At 54.4% G+C, this 25,022-nt stretch overlaps 2 protein-coding genes across 3 annotated transcripts in view; both read right to left on the bottom strand.

Annotated features, from left to right (window-relative positions):
* The window catches only part of SH3PXD2B (SH3 and PX domains 2B), a 66,021-nt gene extending 54,684 nt beyond the window's left edge, over positions 1 to 11,337 (bottom strand). For both annotated transcript variants that reach the window (XM_066329389.1, XM_066329391.1), the window contains exons 1-2: positions 11,219 to 11,337; positions 1,065 to 1,145 (exon numbers count right to left, since the gene is read on the bottom strand). In XM_066329389.1, coding sequence (XP_066185486.1) covers positions 1,065 to 1,145; positions 11,219 to 11,290 — 153 coding nt within the window. In that variant the 5' untranslated portion in view covers positions 11,291 to 11,337. The remainder of the gene's footprint in view (positions 1 to 1,064; positions 1,146 to 11,218) is intronic.
* A 4,823-nt stretch (positions 11,338 to 16,160) lies between these two features.
* Positions 16,161 to 25,022, bottom strand: part of STK10 (serine/threonine kinase 10) — a 43,193-nt gene continuing 34,331 nt past the window's right edge. Inside the window, exons 12-19 of the mRNA XM_066329393.1 lie at positions 22,890 to 23,069; positions 22,225 to 22,317; positions 21,939 to 22,068; positions 21,403 to 21,527; positions 20,113 to 20,301; positions 19,130 to 19,255; positions 18,789 to 18,902; positions 16,161 to 18,683 (exon numbers count right to left, since the gene is read on the bottom strand). Of these exons, the coding sequence (XP_066185490.1) occupies positions 18,543 to 18,683; positions 18,789 to 18,902; positions 19,130 to 19,255; positions 20,113 to 20,301; positions 21,403 to 21,527; positions 21,939 to 22,068; positions 22,225 to 22,317; positions 22,890 to 23,069 (1,098 nt within the window). The 3' untranslated portion in view covers positions 16,161 to 18,542. The remainder of the gene's footprint in view (positions 18,684 to 18,788; positions 18,903 to 19,129; positions 19,256 to 20,112; positions 20,302 to 21,402; positions 21,528 to 21,938; positions 22,069 to 22,224; positions 22,318 to 22,889; positions 23,070 to 25,022) is intronic.

The following is a 25,022-nucleotide window of genomic DNA, read 5'->3' on the forward strand; positions in this document are numbered from 1 at the left end:
TCTGTCCCCATCCCAGGCTTTGCAGGAGCCAGCTGAACCTGGGAAAGCCATCTGCACTCCCAGGGGCTGGCAGGCTGGAATTTCAGCGGTGGGTTTTGTGTCTGGATGCAGAGGTCTCAGGCAAGGCTTCTCTCCTTTCCCCTCTGGAGCTCAGCCTCACCTCAGAGGGTGCCCAGCTCCTCCCCTGGTGCCACAAACAGCCCAGGAAGGGCAGCCCAGAGGCAGATGCTGCCAGCCCAGAGATCCCTTGGTGCATTTTCTTTTCTCCTCTGCACGGAGCCTGTTCCAGCAGCTCAGTTTCTGTTCTGGCTCATAAAAGCCCAGCCAGACCCCTTGGCTCATCTCCACCAAGGAGGAGGTGGAGAACACCCTTTGCCTGCTCACCCAGAGCGCTGGTTTGGGTTTCCTGCAGCCCAGCCTGTCCCAATTGCCTTTCCAGCCTCCTCCCTCCCACTTCCATTTTCCTCCTGCACCAGGAGGGAATTAAATCAGGATCATGGAATGGCCTGGGTTGGAAGGGGCCTCACAGATCAGTCAGTGGGCATGGGCAGGGACACCTCCTACCACACCAGCCTGCCCAGAGCTCCATCCAACACCTTCTTGGGCACTTCCAGGGATCCAGGGGCAGCCACAGCTTCTCTGGGCACCCTGTGCCAGCCCTGCCCACCCTGACAGGGAGGAATTTTTCCCTGATACCTGATCTTAACCCACTCTCTCAGCGTGAAGCCATTCCCCCTTGTCACTTTTTGTAAAGAAGTCCCTTTCCATCTTTCCTCTTGGCTCCCCCCAGGTACCAGAGCAGCTGCTGCCCTGTGGCAGGAAGGGGGAGTGGGCACTTCCCCAGGCCCTGCTCCAGGGAATCGACCAAGACTTTTCCAGTGGCAGCAGCTGGGAAAGCCACGGGAATGGAATTTGGACTTAACTCCAACCAAATCCTCCCCCAGAGCAAACAAACCCCCCCCCTGCTCAATAAAACCCCCAGCAATTGCACAGATAAAGCAGAAGCCAAGAGCTCAAGTGAGCTCAGGTGAGCTCAGCCTCCCCAGGGCTGGAGGATTCCTCACCTGCAGGTCGAAGAACTTGCTGTACCTGCGGTAGATGACCTCTGTGGCTCCATTGGACCAGCTGACCCTGATGATGTACACCTGCAGAGGGAGCACAGGCAGCGATCAGAGCAGGGCACACAAAAACCAAACCCACCCCAACCCAAACAGCCGCCACACAAAAAACAAACCCACCACGCCAGCGCAGCCCCCACCATCCCCACAACCAGGGGAACGCTTCGGGTCGCTTCAGCAACACCACGACTAGGGTAAACCCAAATTACTGAGCCCCACTGCTGCAGCTGAACCAAACGTTCATTTCTGGTGGTGAACTGAGCTCCGTGGCCATGAAGAGGGGCGCTCACTGAATGTGAAGTGACCTTTCTGTGTGAAAACACAGCAGGAATCGCTGCAGACACGGGAGGTCATAACCAACCCTTGGCCACTCCGTTTACGGCTGCAGCTGAACCAGGTTTGATGTCGAGATCCAAGGGCAGCGCCTGCACCAGCCTGGCTGCTGGAACTGGGACTGCAACAGCTCAAGGTCTGAAACTCCACCTGTTTGGGTTGTTTTTACACCTGCTGGGGTGGAAATCAGGGTCCTGATCCTTAAAATAGCGCACGATCAACCCCAGGCACTGCGGGTTATCCACACACCCCAGGACCAGGCTTTAACTGGTGATGAATGCAAAACAAAACGCCAAACCCAGCCCGTTTCATCCCTAAATTCTTCTGTAAAAGACAACAAGCAAATCAGAGAATGAGGCAATTAGGGCTCTAAGGTCCTCCCTTGTTTTTCACAGAAAGCAAAGACAACCCTTGACGAGGTGCCAGTGTAACACCCAAGTGATCCAAATCTCAAACTGATAACAGATTGACTGAGCAGAACCAGGGCATTTTTTTTTCTCCTAAATCAAGTCTTTATTTCCGCCAGAAATTCAAGTATCAATCCCTTGAAGGACCAAAACGTTCAGAAGCCCAAGTGAAGGGACATGCCAGAACTTCTGCGAGCAAAATCAAGCATGAAGGCTCAAAAATGATGTTTTGGTGTTTAAAACAGAATCCCTCAGGAGTTTCACGAGGTTTTTCCCACTGAGACGCCCATTTCTCCAGACTGTGGAATGTGACCAACATCCTAAACACCATCAGTGATTTGAGTTTATCCAACCTCCTCCAATCCTGTACTGAAATTCTACCTGAGACCTCACTCTGCTGCCCAGAGGGTTGACATAGCCTGAGCCACCAAGGTGGGGACACCCCTGAGGGGTGACAGACTCTTCCCAGGGGAATCACTTCCAAATGAAGACAGAAAACGAGGCAGCAGGAAGTTCTTAAGTTCTTCTTCAAGTTCTTATTACTAAAATAAAGAACTGCCCTACTTTCAAACCAGTAATTCAAGGCCCAGATTTTGTTGAACTTGGGCTGGATGGGACCTTAAAGATCATCCAGTGCCACCCCCTGCCATGGGCAGGGACACCTTCCACTGTGCCAGGGTGACCAAACACCTGGCCTTGGGCACTGCCAGGGGCAGCCACCGCTCCTCTCCACCTCACAGGAGAAAATCCCTTCCCCAAATCCCCAAATCCCAGCTAAACCTGCTCTGCTTTCATTCACAACCCCTCGCTTTGAGGTGAAGGACCTGCACTTTCCCTGCATGAACACAAGGAAGAGGGAAGGGCTCTCCAAGACAACATCTGCTCCAGCTGTGGAGGCCTGGAAGGACCACGCCGTGCTCCAGGGGTGAGGCAGCACCCCTCCAGCAAACCGAGGGTTAACCTGATGTTACCCCACCTTCAACCTCCTTTACCCTCTCCCCTTGCTGCTGGGGCCAGCACTGAGCTCATGTGGAAGCTCAGCTGATATCCCAGTTTTCTTCCCAGTCCCCAGCAGTGCTCGGGGTTATATCACCGCTGGCTGCCTGCCTGGACGGAGCAGCACTGGGGCAGCAGGAGGAGCCAACTTCTCCTCGTTGTTTATTCCTCTCCTGCCTTTATTTGGAGTCAACAGCTTATTAGACTGGGATTTTAATCAGGATGTGGATATAGCCGAGCCAAAACAATCCAGAGCTCTTCAGGGTAATAAAGGCACGAGGTTTGAGGGCACACCAGGCTTCCCTGTGTCCTCTGCAGCTGGGGAAGGAGAGTCGCTGCTCTAAGTGATGAGCTCACCGCTGTTTTGCTGAAATGCAGATCTCCCAGGGCTCAGGAGAAGGGTTTCTTGCACATCCCTTTCCAAGAGCAGAAAGGTCTCTCCAGGGGTGTCTCCTCAACCTACTTCTGGAAGGCAGAGAAGGTGGGGAAAGCCACAGGAAAACAGGAGCTCCTCAGTGTCTGTAAAACCTGGGCAAAGCCTGGGCAAAGCCAGCTTCCTCTCTCCTCGTGGATATTCCTCGTCCTTGCAAACCCTCCTCTTCCAGCCCCATCCCACCAAGGGTCAGAACCATCACACTTCTTGGTCTCTCCCAATATCTAATCCATCCCTGCTCTCCTAGAAATAATAAAAAACAAACCTCACCACCAGAAAACACAGCTCTGGTGCTCCCCTCACCTAACCACCAGAGCAGGTTTGGAAAGCTCTGAGCACTCAGAGTTTCCAGAGGGATGCACATGAGGCACTAAAAACCTTAAATCCCTTCCTCAGGTGTTTTTGGAAGACACTTTCAACGATCAAGAGAGCTTTAAAACCCTTGCAGTCGGGCTGAAGCTTCCCCTCCTGGCCTGGCACAGCACCGTGTCCTGCCAGGAGCAGCCACTGTGATGCAGAGACCCAAATAACCCAAATTTTGTCCCAGTAGGAGCCCTGCTCTGAGAAGAGGCTTTTTCCCAGCCCACGTGTGGGTGAGGACATGTGGAAGCACTTATTCCATGGGTCTGTCCAAATCCCAAAAACTCCAAACATCTGCAGCCCTTCCCGGGCCCACTGTGGGGTCTGCAGGGAAGGGAAGGAGCTGAGCTGGTGACACCCAGGGATGGTGTCTGACCTTCCTCTCCCTCCCTCTGGAAAGGAACCCTGCCCTTCTCCCAGCCCTGGGAGGTCCAGAAGCCACAGGGACAGTTTTTGAGATGCAGGTGGATCTTGTTTAATGCCACCTCAGAGGAGCATTTCTCATGAACATCAAACCTTCTCCGTGCTCCCGTCCCTTGGGGGACAAAAATGGAACAGATCCTGCACAGAAAATGGAAACCTGCAGATGCAAAAGGCCGAGGACAACAGACTCCACTGGAGCTGGGCTCCCAAACTCCCTGGGATCCCCACATCGCAAGGAAATGGTCACAGACCAACTACTTCAAAGTTCCCAGCTGAGCAGTGTGACACCAGGACCACCAGCCACTGCCCGAGGTCCTCCCTTGGTCACACCAAATGCCCTCAGTGGAAATATCATATGGAAAAAAGGTCCAGGGGATTCTGCAGCATGAGCTGGGTCCCCTCCATCACCACCCAGCGTCTGTCACTGCTGTCCCCTGCCCAGCACCTCTCTCACAGGGAGAAGGGGCCAGTGGAAAACGGGGTTGAAAACCTCTGGAAGGGAACTGTCAGAAAAAAAATGTCAGTTTGCTGCAAGAAAGGCAAACGGCACCTGGCCAAGCGTGCCAGAGCTGTCAGAGGGAGCTGCGAGGGCTCTGCAGCCTGGGGAACATTCCTGACAGCACAGGGAGATCCAGGACATCCCTGCTGGGCAGGGACACAGCCCCAGGAGCCAGCTCAGACACATCCAGAGCCACGGGAGTCACGGGGACCGAGGGGATGAGAAGCCAGTGAGAATCTGAAAAGGGCAGCCAGAGATTTCATTTTTTTTTTTTTTTAATTTTTTTCTTTCTTTTCCTCTTGAAGAAATGAAGCAGCAAGCCCTGGGAGCAGCCAGGCACCAGAAGTGTTTTTGCAGGGACTGCTGGAAATCCCTGGTGCTGCACACAGCAGTGGCTCCTGGTGACTTCTCAAAGGGACAGAGCCATTCCCAAATCCTCCGTCCTGCCCTTCCCAAAGAGGCACAAAGTCCCCCACAACAGCACGGGGAGAGAGAGAGGAGCTGACTCAAACTGCTGACTCGAGGCAAGGAAATTAAGAACAGATACTGAAAAAAAAAAAAAAAAAAAAAAAAAAAAAAAAAAAAAAAAGAAAATAAAATAACAGAACCAGTTTCCCGTTCTTAAACACGAGGCCGTGTGACCTCGCAGGAGAATCACTTCTGGACTCCTTGCATAAACACGCCAGGACAAGCTGGGAAGCAGCCTGGACTGCTCAGATGTGAGTAGGGAAAAGGCAGAGTGGAGCTGAGGAAAACCCAGAGCTGCAGTTTCAGCTTCTCTCCTCCTACAGGAGCGTCTCTGAGTTTTTGATGGAGATTTGCAGGGTGTCCTGGCTGCGGGGGGACACACAAAAACCCCACAGGAGAGAGGATGTGGGAGAGGACAGCCGCCTGGGAGCTCTGCCTGGCACCCAGCTGAACCAGGCAGCAAGTCCACCCCAAGCTCAGCACCGAGCAGGAGGAGCCCAGGAGCAGCTCAGCCATCCCAAATTCAGCTCTCCTGGCAGGGCACAGCCTTCCCCGGGTGGCTCTGGAGGATCCCAGAGCTTCCCTGGCGTCCCTGTGCCCCGAGCTGCTCCACACAGACACCACGGCCACTTGGAAAGACAATGCAGGGACACCAGAGAAGGTGCCCAGCCTCCAGCAGAGCTCCTGCAGCAGCTCCAGACATAACAGCCTCCAGCAGGGGTAGAGCTGTCTGCAGAGCTGTTTCCAAAGGCTTGGAGCCTGTGTGGTCTCGGGTCCAGGGAGACTCTGCACAATAAACCTCTCTGTGGAAAACTCCGCATATTTAAAGCATCTTTCAGCAGCGGAGAGGAAAAGCCATCAGTCAGAAGCATCAGACTTTTGATTTCACCCACGGCCCTGAAAGGAGGGGAGATGTGAGAGCCTCACCCTCCCTTCTGCCACCACGGGAGAAACCCAAAGGGGCAGAGAAACCAAAGGAGCTGAGCAGCCCAGCCAAGCCAGAGTGGGTTTAATATAGAAAAGGGAGTGGGAAATTGTAAGAGGAAAAGAAAAAAAAATTAAGAAAAAAAAATAAAAAAAGGAGGGAGGTGACTGGAAACAAAGAAAGTTCTTGGCACTGAGCTGCTGTGCTTGGCCCCTCTCCATCAGCCCTGGCTGCTGCAGGCGTGTGGGGCTGGGGAGGGGACGTGGGGGCTCTTGTGGCACAGGATGCCAAAGCTTGGGGCAGCAGAGGGAGAGCCAAGCCCCAGCGCAGTGAGCAGACAGCTCGGGACCCCCCGAGCCCTGCTCTGTGCCTGGGGAGCTGCGGGAAGGCTGCTGCTGGCATGGAGAAGGGATTCCAGCTGCAGGGACGCTGCCCCGGGGCCTGTGGCAGAGGAGAGGCAGCAGCAGCCAGGGAAAGCTGCAGGGAGCTGGCTAACAGGGATGGGATGGGATGGGATGGGATGGCATGGAGGCAGCAGCAGGGCAGAGCAAATCCTCACCACCACCCAAAGCAGGCTGAGCACACAGCCAGCAAAGGTTCAGCCCTTTGGTTTGTGTCCTCAGAGCCCGGCAGGGCACAGCACAGGGACACCCACACAGAGGCAGGGACCCCCCAGCACAGCCCAGCAAAGCCTGCTCAGACCCCCCAGACACACAGCACACCCCCCCAGCCTGTCCCAGGCACGCTGAAGGTCACACAGATGGATTCTCCTGTTTCCCATTTCCCACTGGCACACCACACGGCCGGAAAACAGAGACACCCTCCAGAGCAAAGCTGTGGGGGATCAAGGTCAGGGGGCTGGGGGCAGGCAGGGGCCAGGGCTGGCCCCAGAGCTGCAGCTCACTGCTGGGACCCAGTGTGAGCATCAGCTTCCCACACGGAGCTGCTCCTGCCCCAGCGGCCAAGGAACAGGCAGGATTTGGCCCTTCCACACTCATTGAGAAACGTGACAGGGGAAGAAAAACAAAGGAGAGGTTGAGTGTGAGTGCTGGTTTTCATCCACAAAGCTGAGTGGAAAAAGTGTTCCATTAGACCCCCAACTCTGCTGAGAGGTGAGGAGGAAAAACTGGTGAGCTCTGTGGGGCAGAGCAGGGCCAGGCACGAGGAGAGGGCAAAATTCCTGCCAAACTCCTGCCGTTGGGACAGCATCATCCAGCTGGCAGGAAATGGGATGAGACAAGGCACAACCACAGGATACAGCAGCAAAACATCACTGAGGATGCTGAGAAAGCCCTCAGACCTTTAGAGGCCACCAGGAGTCAGAGTGCAGCTTCCCCTGGCTCTGTCTCAGTCCTAGTTTGGTGATGTGGGGACACCACACCGCAGAGATGTCACACTATTCATGCCAACCTCCTCCTTCCTTCCCCACAGGACATTCCCACCATTCCAAGGGCATGGTCACCCTTCCCAGGGAGACAGCACAGGGAGAAATCATCCCCTGACACCCTCCTGAAGCCAAACAACCGGGATGATTCACAAGGGCTGAAATAACACGGAAAATCCAGGGGAACAGCTCAGCTGTACAAGGTGACACCAAAGTGACCAGGTGCCCACCGAGCTCTGCTCCAGCTGGGCACAAAACACAGCCCGTGGGCCACGAGCTCCTCGGAAACACCTTCAGCTCTGCAAATACGAGGCACTAAAGAGCCTCTGCAGCTGCAGATTGGCAGCTCTGGCCCCTTGTCATCCAAGCACTCCATAATCAGTCCCAGACAGGCAGCGGGGTTGGGCTGCACGAGGAAGGAAACCACAAATGGCCTCACCACGATGGGGAACAGAGAAGACACCGACACCAGCACATCACAAATCCCACAGCAAAAACCCAACACCTTCACTTTTTTTGAACGTGGTTCTCCTGGAATTTGTTTTAAAATACCTGTACATCCCATTAGCCAGATCCCACCACGCACTGTTAATTACTTTCACAACTCAGTCCCCACAAATGAGGTCTTCACCCTGTCCAGAGTTTTGCCATCTTGTTCACTGGGCTTGCAAAAGAAATGTGTGCTGCAGGCTTTGTTTAAAATTCCCATTTTCAGGGCTGCATGGAGGCTGGGAATGGAAATCCTGAAAGAACATAATCCAGCCTTCCCAAAAACCTAACCCACCCAAATGGGTGAATGGGTGAATGGATATATATATAATATTAGATAGTGCTCCAGAACAACTATTTAAACCTATATAACTATGGGAATGTTCCTGGCAGGCAGAAGTGAAGATGGGATTCAGTGGCATTGCTGTTAACATACAGAAAACAGACACATTGCAGCTGCGACAAAATGAAACATCCTGAAGCTTGCCCAAGGGAAAGAAAACCAAGTCTGGATTTAGTAGGAAAAAGCTTTGTTTTAGGGCTTCTACTAGAAAATAACAAACACAATACTACAAAAAGGTCCTGCGTGAAGTCCTTTAAAGGAAAATCCAGTCTGTTTCAACTGTGGCTTTGTTTTGGGTCTTTTCTGAATAAACATTCATTTATCAGAGACTTGGCCAGACCAGAGAAACGACAGTCTGCTGCTCTGTCTCCCACCACGATTATTTTTAAACTTTACTTTTAGATTTGCAGTTTGGCCCCTGGGCCCTCGCTGGCAGCATCCCTGAGCTGTGATCACTTCTCTCAGGACTGTGAGGGAAATGCTCCTGAAAATGTCACCCAAATGTTACCTCAGCTGCTGCCTGCAGGATGGAGTCCCCTTTTCACCTGGATAACGGGCTGCCATCAGCCAGAGCATCCTGCAACAAACACCTGCACAAGGATCATTCCTCACTGCCCCTGCCGGGTAATGCCCATGGAAAAAAGCTTCGAAACACAAGTGGAGTTTGAGGGCACGGGGCTGTGCTTGGGTCTCCAGCTGAACCCTAAAACTCAGCCCAGCACCTGTACCCAGCCACCCAAACCCTGCCCAGCACCTTGCTGGGTCCTTGCCCTGCAATCTGGGGAAATATTTTGCCTCCTGCTTCACAGCAGAGTCACAAAACAACCAACTTTTTGTCTCAGCGCAGTCCTGGCTGTATCAATTACCCAGGTGAAAGGCAAAGCACAGCAGCCTGAACAGAGCCAGCCCTCCCCACTGCAGGTGTAACGAGGACTTTGAAACGCTGGCTCCATCTCACTTTTCTGGCAAAGTGGAATTCATAACTTTGTGCTGCGGCTTTATCGTCAGCAACACAATCACAGCTTTGTCCAGCAAAGAGAAGCCTCTGGGTGATGCAGAGGAGCCCGAGCTGGGCAGGTCATTGCAGGGGCAACAGGAGGAAAAAGCCAGTGTGGTTCTCCAGCTTTCCCATGGACAGGGAATCCTCCAGCCTCCCCAGGGACAGGGAATCCTCCAGCCTCTCCAGGGACAGGAGTGCTGCCTCAGGGACGGAGCAGGGCACATCTGTGTGATGGGAGAAGGCAGAGGGCAAAGGTTTTACCCGGACACTCCGTGGTCACCTCGGATTCGCACCGTGCCAGCAGCAGCCACTGTCTACAAATGATTCAGCCATGATTTTGCTGCCTCTCCCTCTCTCTTTGCGGGAGGAGGAAGAAAAAAAAAAAAAAAAAAAAAAAAGGGTTTGGTTTCATATAATTAACTGGCTTTGTGAATCTGGCCGGTGGTATTGATTCCCCCAGCGAGGCGAGCGCTCCCATTCACTCCGGCGCTGCAAAGCTGCCGGCCCCTCCCTGGGCTCAGCCCTCTGAGCTCAGCCACGCTGGCTGCCGCTCCAAGACAATCCAGGGAAAGGCTGGAGGCACAGCGATCCGCCGAGCAGGCTGCAGGGCCGGGCTGCACAGCTGTCAGTGCGCGGAGCAGCCGCCTCTCCCAGCGCTGCCGGAGCTCCGCTGTCCCCACCCTCTGCCCCGCCATCCAGCTCCCTCCCTCCGAACATCGCTGTCCCAGTTCAGGCTCGCAGGGATGAGCCGTGCTGTGCCCAGCTCCGCCCGGCTCTGCCCTGCTCGGGCGGACAAAGCGGATGGTGTGCGGCACTTTGGCGGGGTGCGTGTCCCTGCCGCGGGGACACCGCCGCCCAGGGGCTCAGGGGACAGCAGAGGAGCTCCCGCAGGTCATCCCAGCCCGGCCTCGCTACAGGCGGCCGAGCCCCGGTTCTTGGTTCTGCCGAGACAAACAGCAGCGCACAAAGCCGGAGCGGGGCCGCGGCACAGGCGCGATGAGTAAAGGCAGGCAGCGATGGACACGGCAGGAAAAGGGCACATCTGGAGCCGGCGCCAGGCTCGGCCAGCGCTGGTAAAGCTCCAGGCAGCGCAGCAGGAAGAAAAGGTGATAAAGGGAGTGGGTGGCAGCGGCCACGGCACAGCCCTGATGCAAGGAGAGACCCCTGTGCCCTCCCCTCCTGGAGCTGGCTGCCCTCAGCTTTCCTCCAATTGTTGCCACCAACCAGCCGAGGGGACCCGGAGGAGCCCTCGGTCTCTCCCCAAGAGCTCTGAACCCCTGGCTCCTGTGACAAGCGACTCCAGCCAGAGCAAACAGCACATCCGCACAGCCCAAATGTGCAGTGTGTCACCGGGTCACCCCGCTCCACGGCAGAACGGGAGGGAAGGAGAACATTTCGGGCTTTGTTTTACGGCTGTTGCCAAGATTCACCCACAAGCTTTCCACGGGTGCCTGGAGACACACCAAAGTTTAAATCTTAAAAAAAAGAAAAAAAAAAGAAAAAAAAAAAAAAGAAAACCGCCTTCAAAACCAGACAAACCCGCAGCAGTTGGGAAGATGCCCCGGAGCACGCAGGAAGGCTGGGCACGATGCGGGGCACGCGAGGGATCCTTCCTAGCCACCGAGCACTACCCAGGGAGCGGAAAGCAGGAGCCGGGTGGTCCCTTCGCCTCGGGACTCTGCGACCAACAGGTCCCACGGCCCCGGTGCCAAGCTGCAGCAGCGGGGACCCTTCCCCGCGGTGGCCGCGGCCGCTGCCCGGTGCGCGCAAACCCCGCCGCATCCCCCGGGCATCCCCCGGGCATCCCCCGGGCATCTCCCGGGCATCCCCCGGGCATCCCCCGCGGGGCCGGGGACAGCGGCGGAGCATCCCCAGGGCTGGCCGGGATCCCTTCGGAACACCCGTGAGAGGCACCCCCGGCAGCGCTGCCGCCCTCTTTCCTCCTCCTCCTCCGTCCTCCCTTCCCGGAGCTCCGCGCGGGAGCGGGGCCGGCGGCGCCCGGCCTTTGTTCGCCCAGCGCCGGCCTTGGGGGGCACTCACATAGTGCTTGTTGGGGATTCGCCGCTTCTGCACGTCCAGCACCTTCACCTCGGCGATGCTCCGCCTGGGCATCGCCGCTGCCGTGGCCCTCGGCGAGCGGGGGACGCTGGCGGAGCGCAGGAGGCGGCAGCGCGGCCGGAGCCTCCCCGCACCGCCCGCTCCGGGGGCGGGAGGCGGCCCCGGCCCGGCCCGGCCTATCCCGGCTTATCCCGGTTTATCCCGGCCTATCCCGGCCGCCGGGGCGGCCCCTCCGCCGCCCGCTTAAAGGGACGAGCGTCCCCGGTGCGTCCGAGCTGGGCGCTGCGGGACGGGAATGCTTCGGAGGAGTTGTTCCTATCCCGGGGAGAGGGTCCTGGTTTGTCCCCCCGAGCCTTACCTGTGTGTGCGCTCCGTCACCCCGAGGGGCTCCCGCACTGTCCCGTGGGGACAGTCACTCGGTCCCCGGGGTCCCCACCCCGCTCCTGTCCCGTGGGGACAGTCACTCAGTCCCCGAGGTCCCCACCCTGCTCCTGTCAGTCCCCGGGGGTCTCCATCCCGCTCCTGTCCCGTGGGGACAGTCACTCAGTCCCCGGGGTCCCCACCCCGCTCCTGTCAGTCCCCGGAGTCCCCGCTCCTGTCCCATGGGGACAGTCAGTCCCCGGGGTTGGCCGCCAGCAGCCGCATTCCTAAAGCAGGCAGGGAATGAGCAGGGAAAGGTCTGTCTCGGCCGGGTCAGCAGAGCTGCCCTGCCCGGGACAAGCCGCATACCTGCGTGCAGAGACAGCGTTCAAGGGCGTGTAGGGACAGGACCGGGGGGAATGGCTCCAAACCGAGAGGAGGTGAAGATTAGATATCAGGAAGGAATTGTTCACCGTGAGCGTGGAGAAGCCCTGGCACAGGTTGTCCAGGGAAGTTCCATCCCTGGAGGTGTCCAAGGCCAGGCTGGACAGGAGCAGTAGTGGAAGGTGTTGCTGCCCATGGAATGATCTTTAAGGTCCCTTCCGACCCAAACCAGTCCATGATTCTATCCCTGTGAGCCAGGAGCTGATGGCAGCCCCCTGACGTGCCATGTTCTGTGCCCAGCTGTGCCCAGCTGTGCCCACAGAGCAGCCAGGGCAGTGCCCAGGCACTTCCCTGCACCAGCACTCACCCCTGGCCTCCGTCTTCCCAGCAGCTCCTCAACACGTGGCATAACCACAGCTCTCTCCCCCGTTGGGCTTTTAATTACATTATAAAGTTACTCAAGGCTTACACTGGCAGGTCATTAGTTTTCATATGAATTTAATTTAATCATAAACAACTCATCTCACTCCTTTAGCGGCTCCTTAAATGTGGCTCTTTTTAATACTATTAACTTTGCTCCAGCCGCCCCAGAGGATTGATGGAGGTGCAGGCAGTTTGCCAGTGTTTTATTGCCCCTCCCCAAGGGCTCACCTTCGTCCTCCTCCCCCTCAGCAAAGCCCCAGACCGCCGTGGCCCTGCAGAGGTGGCTGCAGAAGGGGTGCTGGGCTGTCTGAAGGGGACATCAGGCTGCTGGTGACCTCCCTGGTGCCTGCTGGGGTGCAGACACAGCTCTGGGTTACCCCTGGAGCACCCCCAGCCGTCACTCCTCAGCCAGATGTGTTTTGAAGGCAGCAGGATGTGGAGGTGAGCTGTGGAATCCTCCCTTCTGTCACTGGGACATTGGTGTGAGATGCTGGGGCTGGACCTGGGAGTGCTCATGAGGACCCTGGGGTGGCACCAACATCTGGAACTGCAGCCCCTGATGTTGCATGGGGCGTCCAGGCTGGAGCAGAGGAAGTTTTACAAGTTTCAAAGCCCTGAAAAGTGCACAAATCCTCCAGAGGACGGTGAAGAAAACATCCAAAGGAGCTGGTAAGAGCGGGAGGGTGCACTGAGATGTGGAGCAATGGAGAAAGCTGATTAAAGAGAGGAATGAAACAATTTCTGCTCTTCACGTGCTGCAAAGAAGAATTCAGGTAGAGAAGCACTTAAGGATCAGCATTTTCTGACGTGCTGAAGGGATTCCATCACTCCTGGGCCCTGGCTGCAGCCTCCCAGCAACTGAGCACCCAGGAACCAGCAGGGTTTGGAGAGCATCACAGCTCAGGCTGCAAAATGGCTCCCGGCTTTAATTAACAAATCGAATGAGGGCTGTTGAGAGGAGTGGAGAGTGGCTTTGCACACTGATCAGATCACCTCCCTGGGGACAAACGCTGGGAAGTGGCTGTGGAGAGGCAGAGCCAGAGCCTCTGCGGGGCCTTGGTCATTTATCAGGGAATCTGTCAAAGGATTCGTAAAGGAGCCAAAGGAGGGGTTTGGGGGTGACCTGGGAATCCTGTGCCCAGCCCACAGCTCTGGGGATGCTGCTGCAGGACAGCAGAGACGTGGCAGCAGCACGTCCCACAGAAAGGTTGGGTGGTGCAGGTGCAGCTGAGGGGAGTTTCAGGGTCAACCTTCACCCCCCGCTGCCCTAAGCAGAGGCTGAAGCTTCACGGAGCCAAATAAAATAAAACGACGACGATAAAATAACTACACGGGAGAGGTCACGACCTACACAAGAGTCAGGCTTGTGAACCCTCCCCTGTGTCTGTCAGCATCAGCTGAGCAATTTAAAACAAGAGGGCAAGCGACTCCGAAAAACCATCCCTGAGCTCGGCTGGACAATTCTGCAGAGCTGTGAGTGTCCAAACTCCAGCTGTTTGGGCGCAGCTGGACAGCCCCTGAGCTCTGCCTGGTGCCAGGGAGGGATGGAATGAGGCAGCAGAGCCCCAGCCCTGAGTGCAGACGGAACGCTGCCCGCAGTCATCCTGGCGTGGAGAGCACACTGCTGCTGTCACTTGGCGATTTAGAAGCGGGAGATTGTGCCGGGTCACTGAATGTCCTGGTCCTTCCTGTGTACGCAAAAGAAATGCATCCGTCTTCCCTGAGGCACCTCACAAAAATCAGGCAGAAAATGATGCTCCTGCCCTCACAGAGGACAAATCCCTGCGGCAGAGATTTCCCATTTCGCCAGGGCTGGAGCTCTCCGATCCTCAGCTGGCCCCAGGAATGATTTTCCACTGCTGTGACCCCTGAATTGCAGGGTTTAGGTGCCCCCCATCAGAGCCCACCGTGCCCAGGGAGAACAGAACCCACGGCAGGGGATGATCGGCCGTGATGGGGAAACTCCAGGGGAGCAGAGATCTGATGGAAAGGGTGGCACAGAAAGTTCCAAACCCAGTGGAAAGAGCCGGGGAGCCCTTGAGGAGCTCCAGCGTTGTGCCATCTAGTGAGCGACGGCAAGAGCAGCAAACACCCCGCTCCTGCCAGCCTGGAAATCTCCTCCAGAGCAGCCCAGGACGGGCTGCCGGGGTGAAGTGTCCCCGAAATCCAGCCCCATCCCAGCCTGGAGAGAGGGGCAACAGCAAACACCAGCAGCACGGCAGGACCAGCCCCTCCGGAGAGGCGTGGGTTGCTCAAACCACGGGGAATTTGGGGAATAAACCACTGCAGCAGCAGCAGCTTTTGCCTTCAGAGGGTGCAGATGACCCTCAAGGGTCCCTGCAGAGGCAAAGGCAGCACAGATGCAGCCGGGGGAGGAAAAACACTCAGGCACAAGCCCCAGGACCCCTCCTGCCCTGCTTTTCTTCCCCCTGGAGATTTCCAGCAGCAGCAGCTGCCAAAGCCCTTGGGCAGCGCAGAGGAGTTTGGAGGCCAGATGTGACAGGAGCTAACCCCCAGGGAATGCTGCAGCTGCTGCGGCACCAGGAGCTTCTCTTCTCAGGGCTTAATTTTAGAAATTAAGGAATATTTTTACTTCTGCTCTGTTTCCAGCGCAGCGCTGGGATGAAGTGGTAGTTAACAGTTATTTCTGGAATATACAGTAACTTATAAATACGTGGTAAATGCTCATGGTTGGAGCTCCCCTCAGGCACTGCCAAGGACACGCAGATGAAGTTAAATATTCCCAGGAGATCTCCTGCTTCCCTGGGATACACTGAGTGAGAGCAGCGTGTCCCAGGAGGCGGTGCAGTCCTGCTAGACATAAACAAAATGATTAATTGTGCGTCCTCAGCTACTCCATTCCTGACTACCTCGTGGAGCGAGGAGACAGGAACCCTCAGGCTTTGCTCATCCTTCTCTCTCTGCTCATTGAAAAGCTCACCAGCAACGCTTTACACTCCCAATTCCACCTCCTTTTCAGCACCTCACCTGAACTCACCCCCTGCACTTTGACCTGGGCTGGACACTGCCAGCAAGGTCATTTCCTGCAAGAAATCCAAGGTTAAACTGGCAACTTCTGGCACAACCCTCTAAAACTGAGGGTAAACCAGCTCCATGGGTTCGTGTCAAAGCTGCCCTGATTTCGTGTGGTGTGTCCTTGAGAGAAATCAATGCCAGCAGCAGGTGAAAAGTTCCGAGCAGGGAACAAAGGGCATTTGGCTTCTGTGGTGGGAGCTTTTCTGAGCAGCCCAGGGGAGGAGGCAGAGATTTCCCCACTGCACCCACAGGGCAAAACAGGATTTTTATTCCTCCTCCTGAGCAGAGGAGAGCATGGGAAGAGACAAGGAGGCATCCCTAGGTTCTTCTTGTCCCACCAAAACGAGGGAACTGAAGCTTTGGTCTGAGATTCCTGTTAAAGCCAGGGCAGCTAATTTAAATTTAAAAAAGGAGGAAGGATCCGTGCAGAAATGCTGCGCTCTCAGGATGCAATACTCACTCCTCACCAAGCAGGGTCAGCCCAGCACCGTCTGAACACGCACTGAAACCATCCAGGGAACGGCTGCACCGGGATTTCAGCCTGGGGACAAAGATGTCCCTGTCCCTGAGCTGCGGGAGAGGCTCCAGCTCGGCTTGGAACAACTGCAGGGTCAGTCTTGCAAAGTTCAGAAGTGTTCCAAAGTCAGTAAAACCCCGAGCAGAAGCAAAGCTGGTCTGAGGTCACAGCTGGCACCAGGCACAGAATCAACCCAATCCCAGATTTCTGTCTGTTACTTTATTAGAGAAGTCTTTACATCAGAGTGCTGGCCTCACTGAAGATATTTTACAAAATATTTTTTTTTTTAAAAAAACCCTTTTTATTCGAAGCCACATTTTTTTAAAATAGTGTCCCATCCCCCCCTGAAAAGCAAGCTGGGTTTAATGGTGGTTCCTCCTGAACAGGGAACGACAAATAAATCCTCTTTTGAAAGGAGGGGAGATGATAACCACGCTGTAAACACGACAATCAGATGATGTGCCCCCCTTCTAGGCGAGGGGCACGGTACTGGAGCCAGGGACAGGACACAAAATACGAAAATGAATGCACAGAGCCATTCCTACCTCTGTCAGCAGAGCTGTGTGGTTCTCTCCAAGCTGAAAATCAGCTGCACCGGAGGAAGGGAGAACTGGTTTGCCACAGGGGCATTGCAGCAGCTTGGAGAGCCCACAGAAAGAGCTTTTCCTCCTTATCCTCTGCAGGATATCCAGAGAAAGATGATGCTCCCTGGGCTGGTGGAGGGGCAGCAGTGCCCTTCAGCTGGGGGAGGTGACAGTGTGACAGGACAGGCACTGGGCTCTGATTCCTGTGGCACAACCCTGGCACACAACAGCTCCAGCCTGACCCCGGCAGGACCACAGCCACAACCCCCGGGGCTGCTGTAACACGTCCCTAAAGTGATTAAAACCCTCCAATCAGCCCCTTTGTCCCATTCAGGAACATCCCTTTGCCTTCATTAACCTCACATCACTTCCCAGCCCGGTGTTTTCACATCTGGAAGGCACAACCCACGCTTGTGGAGACGGGGCAGAACCCTTCCAGTGTTTGTTACAGAGACACAACAGCTGGGCAACCAGAGGTAACCTGGAGGGGCCCAAAGAGACAGTCTTGCTCATAAATATGGATTAAGAGCTCTAAAAGGGTTGGAAATGCAGTCCCCAGATACAGAATTAAAGACTTGGGGCTGCCTCCTTCAGCCCAGTACCTAGAAGTGAGGCACATCACATACCACCTTTCCCTGAAATGCCAGTAAATCAACACAGGGGACTTGCGAAGAACAACTTTTTTTTCTTATATATATATATATTTTAAGCAGAAATATTTTTTTCTTGCTAAAGAAACAAATCTTAAACAAACAATCGTTGTCCAGAGAAAAACTTAAGTGCTGCCTTACACCTCTGGGTTGTGTAAAGAAGAAGGTGCTGCCAGGGAGGTCCCTGAGCCCTCCCCAGCTCTGTGCTCCCAGTCCCAGCCAGCAGCTCAGAGGGGACAGCAAGGACAGAGAACCTGCTCTGCCGCTCTGCCCACGACCCCCAGCCAGGAGAACCATCCCAAAAGCTGTGGCACATCACAAGGAGGTGAGAAGTCAGTGGACAAGGAGCTGCTGGGAGCAACGAGCCCCCTTTGCATCTCCTCTGCCCTCCTTCCACTGCTCCTTTGTCCCTCCCAAAGGATGCCCTGCAGCCATGTCCCGCTGGCCAGGCTGCCTGACCCACACAGCCCCACACAGCCAGGACCTAAAAACCAGCCTGAAATCACTCGTGTGATCGTGAGAGCTCCGGCAGGAACACCCTTCACTCCCCGCTCATCCCAAAGGCACATGACAGTGACAGACACTTCCCAGGGTCACACAGGGCTGAGTGCTGTCCCCAACCTCCCCCTCTGCACCTGCACTTCCACTTCCTCCAGAAGCAAAGCCTGCAGCCAGCTGGGCAGCTGGATCACCCCAGAAGCCATGGTAACACCAGGGTTAGCTCACAGGGGTTGTGGTGCCAGTGGTCACAGCAAAGGAAGGGCAGAAGCATCTTTGGGAGGACATCCAGCCCCTTTCTGCACAGTCTGTGTGGGGAGGAGGAGGGAAGAGAAAACCCAGCCCTCCCTAGGCAAAATCCCCCAAATCTCTGTCTTTCTGTGGCAAAAAAACCCAAACCAAACAGGGCCACAGTGCAGAGGAATAAGTCTTAGGCCAAGGCGAGTTTAAGACAATGCCAAAGCTGCTCTGCCCCAGGCCAGGCCTTACAAAGGACTGGGACAGCAGCAGCCATGGTGGAGAGGGAGGTGACAGCCCTGCTCAGAGTGGTCACTGCTCCAGTCTGAGCTGACAAACGCAGTGAGCACCAGGCTCACCCAGGAAGCATCCAGCCGACAGTGCAAGTACAACCCAGACAGGGTCCTGCCCCAGTTCCCAGCCTGGAGCTCCTGGGAAAAGCCACCCCAAGTTGCAGCCAGCGTCCCTCAGTGCAGAGGCCATGTTTGTCCCAGGCAGAGCACGGGGACAGGAGGGTGCTGTGGTAAGAAGGGGCAGCTCAGAGGGTCTTCCAAGTCCAAGTTGCCCCCTGCAGCCCAGGAGGACACGGCCAGTACCAGCTGGTGGCCTGCCAGGTGTTACAAGCTCTCTGAGGAGCTGAAGGGGACGAATTTGGCGTGTTTGGTCGGGGACACTGGCACCTGTCCATCGGCCTCCTCGCTCAGCTTGAAGAACATCTCCTGCTCACGCTTCTTCTGGTTCAGCTCATCCTCCAGGGCCTTGAGCAAAGAGAACAACACAAGAGCTGTGTTGGGGATTGTTCTGGAGCTATGGGCACTGTCCCCTGCAGCCAGGACACCTGCTCACACCCGGGAGGGTCTCACCTTCTTCCGAGGTCTCAGCTTGTCTCTCCACTCCTTCATGTGCTGGTTGTGGTTCTCATCCAGGGACTTCAGCTTCTGGGTCTCGTGCTCGATCAGGAGGTGACACTTCTCGTTCTGCAAACACACCAACCAAACGCCCATCAGGCAGCTGGAAGCGTCCACCCAGTGCTCAAACAGGATTTGGCTTGGGCTGACACATCCAGAGCTCTGAGCTCCACGTTTAGACACGGCGACAAAAACCTCTCAAGGCAACAGCAAGGGGACATCAACTCCTGACAGTCCTCTGCAGGCTGAGACCTGCCCAGACAGCTCTGGGACACCAAACCATGAGGGAGGAGTACCTGGAGGTGCTGGAGCTCGTTGGTGTTGCTCTCACACTGAGCCTGCATGTCCTTCATCTGCGACTCGTGCTTCTGCTGCTGGTGCAGCCGCTCTGCCTTCTGCCTCTTCTCCTCCTGCAGAGCAAACTGGCAGAGAGAAAAGCCCGTGTGGGCAGCACTGCCCTGGTCTCTGGGGCCGCCTGAGAGACCAGCCCAGCTTCCATTAGCACACAGGAAACAAGGAAAAGCCTCCACACAAACCACGGTGGAGACAGTGCTCAACGCCACAAGTGATGCCACAAAGCAGAGCCCTCTCACCCAGCAGCAAGCTAAAATCCAGAAAGTGCCACACTTCCCCAAATTCTCTTCTGCCCACAACCAAGCCAAGCCTCATCTCCTGGTGCCTTTCCACACCCTGACCTATTTGATCTTCTCCCTCTGCTCAGAGCTGCTGAAGTAGATGTGGAGGCTCTTCTTGTCCATGGCCATGCACGATGCCAGAGCCCTCTCACCCAGCAACAAACTAAAACCTGGAAACAGCCACACTTCCCCAGATTCCCTTCCCCTCCAACCAAGCCGAGCCTCATTTCCTGGTGCCTTTCCAGGCCCTGACCTGTTTGATCTTCTCCCTCTGCTCAGAGCTGCTGCTGCTGGAGTGGATGTGGAGGTTCTTCTTGTACGTGGCCATGCACGATGCCACAAAGCAGCATGCAGCAACAAACTAAAACCTGGAAACAGCCACACTTCCCCAAATTCCCTTCCCCTCCAACCAAGCCAAGCCTCATCTCCTGGTGCCTTTCCACACCCTGACCTGTTTGATCTTCTCCCTCTGCTCAGAGCTGCTGGAGTAGATTTGGAGGGTCTTCTTGTCCATGGCCATACACGATGCCAGAGCCCTCTCACCCAGCAACAAACTAAAACCTGGAAACAGCCACACTTCCCCAGATTCCCTTCCCCTCCAACCAAGCCGAGCTTTAACTCCTGGTGCCTTTCCAGGCCCTGACCTGTTTGATCTTCTCCCTCTGCTCGGAGGCGCTGCCGCTGGAGTGGATGTGGAGGCTCTTCTTGTACATGGCCATGCGTGTCTTGCCCTCGCTGCGCTGGATTTTGGGCAGCCGCGCCCTCTCCTGCTGCTGCCTCACCTTCAGCTGCTCCAGCATGCGCTGGTTGTAGCGCTGCATCTGCTCCCTCTCCTGCAGACACACGGGGCTCAGAGGGGCACGGACACCTCCCACCCCACGGCCCCGCAGGCAGGTTTGGGACTAGCCTGGATGTGGGAAATCTTGAAGGTAAGAAGGTTTTCAGAAAGCTGTGGAAGCAGGTCCCAGAGACAGGGAGAGCTGGAGGATTTAGGATTAGCTGTTAACTGCAAAGCTTAAAAATAGGAAAAGTTGCAATAGTACAGCAAGCAAGGATATAAGACAATAATCTGAGGCTTAGGTTTGGCTGGGATGGATCTTAAGGCTGCAGAAAAGTATACTCAGCAAGATAGCAAGAAGTTTTATATTTAATAATGAGATATGGTTTATTATTAATAGAAAGCATCTAACCAAGCACTGTTTGAAGCAGGTGCCTGTGTGCTCTCAGTGACCGGGAGAACAATTGTCTGTGAGCTTTAGCAATGTGCTGTTGGCTGGGAAACTTTTAAAATGCCCTGGAACAAAGAGATCTTTGGCTGCTGCTGGCAGACGTGAGCTATTCCCATCCTTTATTTGTGTAAAACCCTGTTAATATGAGACTGATGCTGCAATAAAAGTTCAAGGAACACCTAACAGTAGTCCCACCCTGTTTGTACCTGAAGTGCCAACACAATGGGTGACACTCCAAAGGGACAAGAGGGGATGGTAAGGATTGGCAGAGGAATAGGGTCTGGAAGTGCCAGTCTTCACTCCCTGCTCTGGGAATCAACCACGCCAAATCCTGGCCAGTGGCAGATTTCCACGAAAGCCTCCTGAAATTCCCAACTCTTTGCACACTGAATGCACAGAGCACACCTCCCAAGCAAAGAAGGCTTTATTGCCTTCAGCTTGACACCAGCTTTATTCTGGTCCTTTTTTACTAATAATGACCAAGCCCTTTAACTCCCAACCCACCCTTAGCATGACAGAATTCACAGAACATGCTGAGAATATTAGAAGGGACCCGTAAGGATCACCGAGCCCAGCTCTGGAGTGAATGCCCATACAGGGATTGAACACAGAGCCTGGGTGATTTCCCCCCTTTCAGCCTGGCAGGGAACCACCCAGGGACACTTTGCAGACCCACACCAGCCTAGGGAGGTGCAAAGCCTTCACCTTCTCGTGCTTCCTGAGCAGCTCGTGCCTCTGGAGGAAATACTGGTCCTTCAGCTGCTGCTTGACCAGCTGGTGCTTCTCCTGCTGCTGACGCTCCTCCAGATCCCAGATGCAAGCTTCCCTGTCTGTGGGGAGGAGAAGGAGCAGGAGATCACCCACCTTGGCCTCTCATCCTGGTCACATAAAGTGTCCCAAGCTCAGGAGAGTCCACGGCGCACAAACAGCGCAGCAGATGTTGGGGGTGATCATTCACCTTCTGTTTTCCGGGAGAAATTGGTCTCAAACCATATTGGAGCCTGACTTTTTGCCATTATGAAGCCTAATTGGTTCGTATTTGTAAAGCACTTTGAAGATTAAAGCGCTAAGTATTATTATTGTTAAACATTTAGACAGGACCTGGCAAGGCTGGTTTTTTTCCACATCCCATCCTGCCAGCTTGCAACTCTGTCACAGCATCTGCTGCGTGGGACGAGCCAGGGCTGGATAGACCCATGGTTACAGCACTCCTTTCCTCCCTCTCAGCCTTTGCCACCCACCTCTCATCAGCTGCTGCTTCTTGTTGAGGCACTCACGCTCCTTGTCACAGATCTCTCTTTTGTTCTGGGCAGTGATGTTCTTCATGGCCTGCTCCAGGTCCTCCTTCTGCTTGGCCAAGAACTCCTGTTCCTGTTAAAAAACCAGCGGTGCCACCACGAGCCCTCCTTCTGCTGCAGCTTGGAAAGCAGCTGCTGGTGTCTCAGGACCTGGCAGTCTCTCCAGCAGGAAGGATTCTACTGCACATTTCCCAATCTTGGAATTGGGGGGGGTTTCCCTGAGTCTCACCATGGTTTGTTTTTTCTGGGTGAAGTCGTCCATCTTCGCCTTCAGGTTCCCTTTGCGCTGCTGCCGCGGCAGCTTCTCCACCTCGTTCTTGACCTGTGGGGGAGAAATTCAATTTCCCTGCAGCCCACTTTAGGCCAGGAACAGCCCCAGCTCGAGTCACTGAACAGCTCAGGAATCACCAAAATGGGTATTAGGAATCACCAAAAAGGTTCTCAGGGATCACCCCAAACCACCTCAGGAATCACCCAAAAGGTCCTCAGGAATTACAAAAAACACTTCAGGAAACACCCCGAACTACCTCAGGAATCACCCAAAAATATCACAGGAATCACCTAAAAGCACCTCAGGAAACACCAAAAACACCTCAGGAATCACCCAAAAGGTCTCAGAAATCACCAAAACCATCTCAGGAACCACCCAAATCCACCTTTTGGGAATCACCCAAGAACACCTCAGGAATCACCAAGAACACCTCAGAAACCACCCAAAAATTGCACCTTTTGGGACCCACCCAAACCCAAGCTCCTCCTCAATAAAACACCAACCGCTTCCCTCCCAAATCTCTCCACGAGAAACGCTGACCCTTCCCGGGGAATAAAGAAGAGCAGGGGAGCATCTTCTCCCTCTTTTCCATGCCATATTTTTTTGGTCTTTTTCTTTTTTACCTCCTTCTTCATCTGTTTGAGCTGCTCGAGGAAGCGCGCGTGGTCGCGCTCCTGCTCCAGGCGGATGCGCTTGGCCTCCTCTCGCCGGCGCAGAGAGTGCTCCTGCTCCATCCTCTCGATCTGCTGCTTCTGCTGCCTCTCCAGGTTCTCCAGCTCCGTGTCGTAAAACTTCTTCTTTGCCTGCCCAGGGGAGAGGGAATGAGGGAAACGGGTCAGCCTCGGCACTCCTCTCCTCTCCTCTCCTCTCCTCTCCTCTCCTCTCCTCTCCTCTCCTCTCCTCTCCTCTCCTCTCCTCTCCTCTCCTCTCCTCTCCTCTCCTCTCCTCTCCTCTCCTCTCCTCTCCTCTCCTCTCCTCTCCTCTCCTCTCCTCTCCTCTCCTCTCCTCTCCTCTCCTCTCCTCTCCTCTCCTCTCCTCTCCTCTCCTCTCCTCTCCTCTCCTCTCCTCTCCTCTCCTCTCCTCTCCTCTCCTCTCCTCTCCTCTCCTCTCCTCTCCTCTCCTCTCCTCTCCTCTCCTCTCCTCTCCTCTCCTCTCCTCTCCTCTCCTCTCCTCTCCTCTCCTCTCCTCTCCTCTCCTCTCCTCTCCTCTCCTCTCCTCTCCTCTCCTCTCCTCTCCTCTCCTCTCCTCTCCTCTCCTCTCCTCTCCTCTCCGTCACCTCGTAAAGGTTTAAAGAGAGAAGTGAAAATAGGGGAAAAAAAGGAAAATAAAAGATGGGGCCAAGGGGTTGTTGGTGCTTGGATTGAGCTTCTTGACAGAGGAGGGAAGCTTCCCACCAAGATCTTTGAGCTTCCAAAAGATCATGTAGTGGATCTGGCTTCTTTTTTTTTTTTTTTTTTTTTTTTTTTTTTTTTTTTTTTTTCTGTCGAGGTTGGGATTAATTCATGGGAGTTGCAGTTTGTGTTCAGGTGTTTATTGTTTCTTATCTTTATTAAAGTCTCAGGAGCCATGAGCTCTGACTAGCAAGGTAGAGAACAGATATAAAATGGAGTGCCTCTAACTCTTTCCAAGGTTATTTAAGCACTAATCACCCAATGACGAGGTGACACCTGTATTATTTATATTTCTGGCCCAATAATGACCACCCAAAGCCCACAACACAGACCTTTTTCACCCAATTACAGAAAACCACCCAAACCCGTGAAGAAAAAGGAAGAAAGTGAAGGAGAAGGAAGAAGAAGGTGAAGAAGAAGGTCTCAGACAACGCCCCAAATGCTCCATATTGCTTCACATATAGTACTATATACCAAAAACTTCAATCTAAGTTTCCAGAATTCCAACAACCTCACACACTTTGAAGCTCTGTTCCAACTGTGCCCTCGTGCCATGGAAGGAGGAAATCTTTAAGGTCCCTTCCAACTCAAACCATTCTCTGATTAACCACAATATTATTTTACTTCAGCAGAAGGGACCAAGTGTGTGAGCCCAGTTTATTCAATTTACACTCAAAGCCTTGCCAGATTTCCTGCTGTCACACTCAGGCCGTGCTGCTTGCCTATTTAAAGGTTGTTTTTTGGTGTTTTTTTCTTTTTTTCTGTCAATTACAGCAGCATTAGAAACTGTTTCTCACAGTAGCCACCAAACAGACATAAAAGAAAAGATCATTAAAGAAAGAAAGTCCAGAACAACCCTTTCCCTGCTGCACCCTGCCAGGCAAAGGCTGCAGGGTGCTAAATACCCACAAAACCTCCACTCTCCATCCGTGTTTCAAATCCCAAAGGAGTCCCTGTGGTCCCCAAGGGTTTTACAACCCCAAGAGCATCCCCGTGTGGGGCACCTGCAGAGGAGTTGGATTCCCAGCTGAGCCCCAGGGGTTTTCCCTGCCCTCCTCTGCCGCTGTAGGACACGAAAGAGAAATGAAAGACTCCAAATATTCCAGAAGGCAGAGAGCATAGAAAAAGAAGGCTGTTATTGTCTAATTCTTACTGCCTTTTAGAAGGTGTTCCCACCTCTCTAATCCCACTGGTTAAACCAGATAAAACAGCAAAACGTCACCTGGAGGAAGATTGTTTGGGGAGAAGAGAGTTGTTTGCCAAGATCAAACAACTTCTTTGAGAAGAAGCTTTCTCGAGAAATTTTGTCAATGGGAAAAAGTTCCCAGCTGCTAGCAGGTTAAAGAAAATGAACATTTCAGACCC

The sequence above is a fragment of the Sylvia atricapilla genome, chromosome 14 (genome assembly GCF_009819655.1).
Source record: "Sylvia atricapilla isolate bSylAtr1 chromosome 14, bSylAtr1.pri, whole genome shotgun sequence".
Classification (NCBI taxonomy): Eukaryota; Metazoa; Chordata; class Aves; order Passeriformes; family Sylviidae; genus Sylvia; species Sylvia atricapilla.